Source organism: Microchirus variegatus (genome assembly GCF_963457635.1).
Source record: "Microchirus variegatus genome assembly, chromosome: 9".
Taxonomy (NCBI): Eukaryota; Metazoa; Chordata; class Actinopteri; order Pleuronectiformes; family Soleidae; genus Microchirus; species Microchirus variegatus.
The window spans coordinates 19,395,374-19,403,425 of record NC_139810.1 but is presented as its reverse complement, the minus strand read 5'-3'; the positions used below and the strand labels follow the sequence as shown (position 1 = coordinate 19,403,425).

General features: G+C 39.8%; 1 protein-coding gene across 1 annotated transcript; it reads right to left on the bottom strand.

Annotated features, from left to right (window-relative positions):
• Positions 1-4,017: 4,017 nt before the first annotated feature.
• On the bottom strand, positions 4,018-4,638 carry LOC310931482 (somatostatin-1B-like; the record flags this gene model as incomplete). The annotated part of the gene is made up of 2 exons (XM_083894651.1): positions 4,018-4,245; positions 4,534-4,638. 2 exons carry the CDS (start codon positions 4,636-4,638, stop codon positions 4,018-4,020), a joined length of 333 nt encoding a protein of 110 aa, XP_083750777.1.
• Between the last annotated feature and the right edge of the window lie 3,414 nt (positions 4,639-8,052).

Here is an 8,052-nt window from a genome sequence, read left to right as displayed (position 1 = left end):
ATTCAGGGAAGTATGATGTCCTTTACTGTAAAATATGAGGATAAAGCGGTAGATAATGGAAGGATGGATGTCTTTCTTCATGCTTCATTTACATAGTCTGCTTCAAAGCATAAAACGTGCATTTGGACGCCTATGCCAGATGGAGGGGTTTGATCCTTGCCTAAAAAAAAAGGCTGAAGTAGCCACTTTTTTGTGTCTGTTACCAATATACAATTGTTTTAGACCATTTATAAACTATGAAGCTTTTAACAACACATTTGTGCCACGTCATTTTAAAGACATAATTCTCTAACTGTGTATCAAATATTGTTCTCTCAAAAAGAAGAAGCCTGAACACGACTCCGATACTGACCAATACCGATTCCCATCCCTAATACTAAAGGCCCTGGTATACTTCCGTGAATGGCAGATTTTGGAACTGTGTCGGATGCGCGTGGACGGCGCATGTGCGAACTGAATCTCTGCCCCACCAGTAGGTGGGGTATTAAGCTCTACTCACCTAGCAGAAAAAAAATATTTCAACAGAAGAAGTCACCAAGGATAGTCATCCGAGCCTCGACTTGGCGACCCACGAATCGCCTGAAACCCCGACTCCCCTGTCTGACAGACCTTTCAGCCGTGAGCTGCTCGAACCAGACGTGATGTAGCAGTGTTCTCTTCTTCTCTGGTAGGAATGCGTACTATTCCCTGCGTCCAGACTTGTACCGCCACCCAATGGGGAAGTAAGACACCACAGTCCGTGCACTTTGGTGTGCAGCATGTGCGCGGAAGTATGCTAGGGCCTCAAGGCTACAGGGAGATAAATGGTCAAACAGATTAAACAGCAAATATAACATGCAGGCTTTTCCACAGAAAATACAGTTAGGAATCTCACTCACGCTGTTGCCTTTGACCTGTGCAGTGACCACGGAGAACAGTGACCACAGATAAAGACATTTCACTGCCAAAGAGAAAACTCAGGAATGTACCCCTCAAATAATTTGCATTTAAACGAAAACCAATTTGTATGACTGATGACATTTTGTTACCATGAGCACTACCAGGCGTATGGGGGTTGCAGACATGTAGTTCTGTGTACTCACTATGAAAAACGACTAAAAATGTCTTTCCACTTAGATTTCTCTAAAACCTCAGAGTCAATCAGGAAGAAAGGCGGACATCAGTGCGCTTGAGGTGGCACTGTCAGAAACCCTGAAATATGCCTGACAGCTACAAAAAGCACAAGGAGTGAACAAAGACTCATTTTGCTACAAAACGACCGACAAATTGTGAAATTGTGGAGAAAGATGTTGGAGCTGAAAGAGAAGTAACCTCAGAGAAAAAAAAAAATACAACGAGCGCTCATACTGTTGCCTCTGATGTGTGTTTGCCCGCCTTTGATCTGCCGTCTCAATTCATTTCCCGTGGGACTGACGGTGGGAGGGAATTGAAAAAGTTGCTCAAAAATGTCTCGGACAAAAGTCATGTAAAGTTGTAGTATGTGTTGTTTAAATCAGTATTCTCAACTAAAATAAATAATCAGAATCACCAGACCAAAAATATTAGCAGTAACCTGGAAACCAGACTAATGAGTGATACCATAACAGGACCCATAACATACAGAATTGTACAACTTTCTCTACATTTATGTAGTAACCATTATGGTTCATGTAAGAGTAGGTTTTTTTTCTTTTTCTTTTTTTATGACGCACACTAAAAAAAAAACCTTAAAAGTCTTTGTTATTTTAAACACCGGCACATATGAAGACACATTTAAATTTGAATTACACAGTTAGGCCTGTGCACTCCCTTCCCTCTTCCTTCAGATCAAAAGGAAAGCTAATAAAAACGCTTTGCTTCCAGACATCAGCTTTGATGTTGCTCCTCTGCTTGCTCATTTAAGCTCAGGGGCATAAAGTCAAGAGTGGCCAGCACCTACTGACATCAAATTGTTTTGTGTTATCGCAACTGCATGAGATACTGATTGGTGCAAGGTCCTGTGTAGGAGAAGTAATATTTTTCATTTTCCTTCCCTAATTTTGTAAACATAAAAAAAAAAACAGATTGCTGCTTTTTTTCTCTGGCATAGGGTATAGTTAGTCTATGTTATTCCATGTTGTAAACCTGCAAATGTATGGCTTCAATATGGTTCTTTTTATTTCATGATCGCCGCCGCCTGAGGAGCCATAATCAAACGAGACCAGAGGAGCCTTTTATTATCCAGCGTCGTTAAAAAGGAAGCAACATGACACAGAGCCGTGTAATTAGAGAGTTTTGAAATTTGTGGAAACTGTGACTCCGCATCAGCAGGTGATTTCTGCATTGTCTTTCTCAATAAAAAAAAAAAAAAAAAACATACAGGGATTATTGAAGAGCTTTCCTCTCCAACTGCCGCCAACACGTGCACAACAATAAAGGGAAAAATGTAATTAATGTGGCCTTTGATATTCCACTTGTAATTGGATCAGCACCGTGAACCCAGGGGCGACGACGTCTTTGCAGCACATGTGAAACAAGCGCATTCATCATTACCTGCTATTCATCCAGTTTAGGAGGATGATGAGCGGCAACACACGAGCTGAAAAGAAGCGTAATGAAGCCTTTTTGCTTTTGGCTGCGCGGGATTTCTAAAGAATCTGGTGGCACATTGTTTCTGTATCGGTTATTCAAGAATTAACATGCACACTTATTTGATTATCCATTCTCTCGGTTTTCCTCACGTGCAATGCTTGACGTCACCGTTTGATTCAGTGCTCCAGTAAAGTCGAATAAAGAAAAGCTGGAGTTATTTGTTATATGATCGACAGAATATAAAGCGTATAGTATTGTTCAAGGTTATTCTCGCTGTTCTTAGTTGTTGTTGTTTTTGGCGGGTTACATTTCACCGTGTCCGATTTACAACGTGAAATTAATTCACTAGAAACTGTGAGCAAAAAGTCAATATTTGAGAGCGTGCCATCACCTCGTCCGACTTTGCCTCAGTAAGTGTTTCAGCAATCCCATACATCACATTGTTGCCAGGAAGGCTACGACAGTGTGCGCGATAATTGCAGTGTGACTGATTCGCCCCGGTAACCAACACACGAGCAGCTTTGCTGCTGCAAGAATCGGAAGCCAGGGTTGATTAGGTGACACTGGAGACAACACTCCTAGTCTTAAAGCGTGCTATTGCTATAGTGTTTCGACGGCACAATGATTTTCTTTATCCCGGGGGGGGGGGGACTACACGTCGTACATGCAGACATCGGCGTCCAGCGAAGACGAGCAGTTTATCTTCTAATTTATCTTCTCTCCTAAATGTGACTGACGGGTTTAACAACCTGTGATAAGTCACTACTGAAGCAACTCCCTCGACTTGTGACCAGGAATTGAATGAGGAATTAAAAAAGGACCGCTGCGTGGAAACTATGCTATTCTTTCACACCACCATTAAATTGTATTATAGTTATTTTATATTTATATAATTATTTATTTATTTATGTTTTCCACTATGTTTTTTTGTCCTTCAGTTTTTTTTTTTTTTTAGTACAAAGCAGCATAAATGTGACACACAGATTACGAACCTGCCTAAGACACTGAAGGGAAAATAAACACATGCCATTAACAGCCAAATAAATCTGTGCAATAATGATAAACTATAAAATATTTTAACTACTTGAGTGCAGTGAATGTGGTAATCATAATAATAATAATAATAATAGCCATAACTGCTGCATGACATCAGTGTTTGTGTTGAACAGAAACACAAAATACGACCTTTCTCTCGCAAATTAACTGTTATTACCATCCCGAGTATTATATCCATGCTTTATTGTTCACCCTGAAATAAAGTGTTACATACATAGATACATACATTTCATACAAGAAGAAGATAAACAAATAAATAATGTTCAAACGCACAAACACTGTCTCAGTGAAGTCCATCAATGCTGCATGTCTGACTGGTTGCAGATAATATGTACAGTCGAGGTCAACTACAGTTCATGTGGAGCCGGAAGGGGACGGAGCACATTATAGGCGGGCAGGGTTTGGACGGCGTTAGCAGGAGGTGAAAGTTTTCCAGAAGAAGTTTTTACAGGGGGCTTTGCGGTCGCGCTGAGGCAGAGATAACCTGTTATAGACAGCCCTCTCCTCCAGGCGAGACTCGAGCGGTTCCTCCAGATCCTCAGACGCCACATCCCCCGGCAGCATGTTGGTGTCCAGAGCTCCATCCAACAAGCCAGACACCAACTTCAGGATCAGGTCTTTGCGCTCTTTGCTCAGCTCCTGATCAAACAGCATAACAAGAAAATAATATTACCAATATGATTACTAAGTCATTTAAAAAAAGGGGGGGGGGATAAAAAAAGGGAGCTCTAGAATTGCTATTTTTCACTATTCCCATTTAAAATAATTCAATTTAAAGAAATACAATTGCTCTCTTCTGGCAAATCTTTCAAATGCAAAGTAGAATTTTTAATTTTAAAGAATTTTAAAGGTAAATTCTAACTATTCAAAGCATCTTTTTTGACAAAAATCTGAAATTTCCCCCCTGAGCAATAACAATGAACTTACCCTGTTCACATGGATGGAGCTTCTGTCCTCCACAGGAAGCACAGCGGCTGCTCTTACACTGAACAGAACCCCCATGAGAGCTGCCAACATCACCAGGAGCTGCATGCTGTGACAGGAGTGCAGGGGAAACCGACTATGGAGCTACAGCCACAGGAGCAGGAGGCTCACAGAGATACTGTAGGAGTGAGTGAGTGAGTGTGAGGTCTGAGCAGCTCACACTGGCCAGAGATCCACAGGAGAGTGGGTTTAGAAAGTACAGTGCAGCAGATTTGGAAGATTTGGAAACCACTGATGTTTCTTCTCCCCTTCCTCCAAAGTCCCTCACTCTTTTATATGCCTCTCCTCCCCCCCCCCCACCCCCGTCTCCCACTGACGTAGAAGGTGGTGGGTGTATGACGGAAGGGTGGAGTGTGTTCGAGTATGTGCATTTCGGGTGGGTGGGTGAACGTGAGTGTGGAAGAGGAGGGGATAAGAAGACGAAGGGGTCAGGGGAGAACAAATGGAGGTGGCGGGTGTTTGTGTGATTGACGGGGAGAACATCTGCAGCGGACAACGTCACCGGGCTGAAATCAGGTTCTGACATTGCCGTGCAACCTAATGCATTGGCAGTTATGATAGACAATCCTCAAACAAGACCTCGGGCAGAGGGACAAACCATTTCAAACTCTCCATGACGCAGAGTGGTCACATTTGAGCCGCGACCAAAAACTCTACAAGAAAAACCCAACCTCATCACAAGCCGACTTATCAGTAACCACCGACAAATACACAACCCAGTGATTCCTGTCACAGTTATACGAGCTTCTACCGACACCTGCAGATTACAATCGACTGATCTGACACACGGCATGGCTCGGGGAGCCGTCTTTCATCTAATGCACATCACTGACTTTTGTTTTAAAGAAATAAACTTTTAAAAAAAGAAGCATAAATGCAGGATCTGGAGCTGTTCATTAATTAAGCGCGACACGGGCAATTTGGTAATTACATTTTACAGGTTTCTATTTGCATTTTAAATTAAATCCAAACATTATCTTTGAGAGTGCAATATAGTTCATGGTAAACAGGAGCTACTTTTAAATTCAATTCAAATGCATTAAATTCATTGGATTCAACAACTGACAAATGCTGTGCAGTGAGCAGCCAAAGGGTTTTAAAATGAACAAGTTCTATGTGTGTGTAAATATTGTATTGAGTATTGGGCCACATGTAAAAAGAAGAGAAATTGAAAGAAAGAAAGAAAAAAAACATAGCATGAATTCTGCGATTAAAGTCAGAATTCTGTGATTAAAGAAAAAGTCAGAATTCTGAGGTTAAAGTCACAATTCAGGGGAAAACTTTAATCTCAGAATTTTGTTTAAGTCTGAATTCTGACGTTTTTCAGAATTTTCAAAAGTCAGAATTCTGATATTAAAGAAAAGGTTCTATATTAAAGTCACAATTCAGAGAAAAAAATTCAAAATTGATGATGATGAAAGAATTCTGAGATTAAAGTCAGAATTTGGATGAAAAAGTCAGAATTCTGAAAAAAAGAAAAAGTCAGAATTCTGAGATTAAAGAAAAAGTCAGAATTCTGAGGTTAAGGTAGCAATTCAGAGAAAAAAGAAAATCAGAATTCAGACTTTAATCTCAGAATTCTAGGATTAAAGAAAAAGTCAGAATTCTGAAATTAAAGTCAGAATTCTGAGATTAAAATATACAATGCTGTTAAAATCAGATGTTGCAGTTTACCTAAGACCCATTTGTTTTATTTAGAAAGTGTCACAGTTCTCAACACTAAATGTTGTTTATTTTTACAAAAAAAGAAAAGATTAGTGTGAACGTCTCAGAATCTTTAAAATATTATAATTCTACATCCAGTCAACTCCTCACAACAAAACAGTTATGTGAAGCTGATCATGATCTCATTATGAAACTGAACATACTTGCAAAGTGTCCATCATCGACATTGAGTAAAAGGGTTGTTTTCTGTAGGTTTACTGTGTCAGTGCTACTGACAAGGAACACGCACTACTTCTATTCCAGTATATTGGGTATATAATGGATTTGTTGTGCCTTTGGAAAAAAAAAAAAATGTTTTTCAGGTATTTTCCTCACACTCTGCTGAGCTGGAAAAAAAAGGCCCAGAGCAATCCAAGGATGAGCTGAAATGGTTGTACATGTGTAATTGAAGAACCGGCCCTCTTAAAAGATATCTGCAAGACCGTCTGCCGCAGACTTCAAAAAGTGAAGGACGTCACAGTGACGTCTGGTGTAGGAGCTCCCGCGTGTTATTAATGTGTGTGGAGCCGTTAGTTTTCACAACAATTATGACTTCAAGTGGGGCCCCCAGCACCGTCTCAGAAAGAGAGCTTTTTCATGGCGAGTGTGTTGAATTTCACTTAATATGACTTGCATATAAAGACAATTTTGTCTTCAATGGACAAAAGAGTGGGGGAAAAGTCTTTTACTTTACGACTACAGTTGACGCAACTGAAGGCAATACTGATCAGAAGAATGGAATGAAGCTCAAGGCCTTTTCATTCAAATTCAAAGGATTCACAAAAAAATATAAAGCTGTTTTCTCTGAATATTAATAACAAAAAAATTTTTTTTGTTTAACACTCATTCATCCAGCGATGATGATGATGCCAACCCAGTAAACACATTCACAGATTGAAGGGTGACATCTTGTGCCTATACATGGAAACTGCACTTGAGAGAGAGCGCTCGTACCAGTGCATGCTGGGTTGTTTCCTATAAAAAACAGTTGACGGCAATAAAACATAGTAAATTGTGTGGTTACAAAATGATGTTGTTAAAGTTGTCAGAACTGTAAACACTTCAGATTTAGAACACACACACACGCCATGGACAAATTGTTTTTCACAAAAGCACCGCATCTTTTTTTTTTTTTTTTTTTAAATTGCATGTTTTGAAGCCACAAAACTCGCATAAAACAAAGTTGTCAGACTAATTGTGAGTCTGTGCAAACAGGCGATACCAGTGAATATACCAGAGCATTTACACTCTATCAATGTATCACAGCTCATTATTATTAAAAAACTAATTCATTGATCAGGTGTGACACCGGTTCTCATTCGATGCAGATTCACAGGTAATTCAATATTCAACAAACACACTCGGACGTTAGCTTTCCACTGAAAGTGAAAAACTAGGTAACACTTTATAATAAGTACACACTTAGTTAAACATGAATAAATACTGAATTCCTCATTTATAACGCATGAATAATCATTAGTATGTAGTTTATAAACAAGGTTATACATGTTTTACTCCTGTGCTGAAGTGTTAGCATGTAGGGAGCGACTGCTCGACACAGAGAGGTGAGAGAACAGTCCCTTGTGAGCCAATCAAAGAGCTGGTTTGTTGGAGGTGGATGCTGATTGGCTGCTTGAGTACAGCAGCTATTTGAACACTGTTCCTGAGCTGATGAGATGAGCAAAACATTTATAACCGTTTATAAGCTACATACTAATGAGTATTCATGCTTTATAAACGATGAATTCAATATTAATT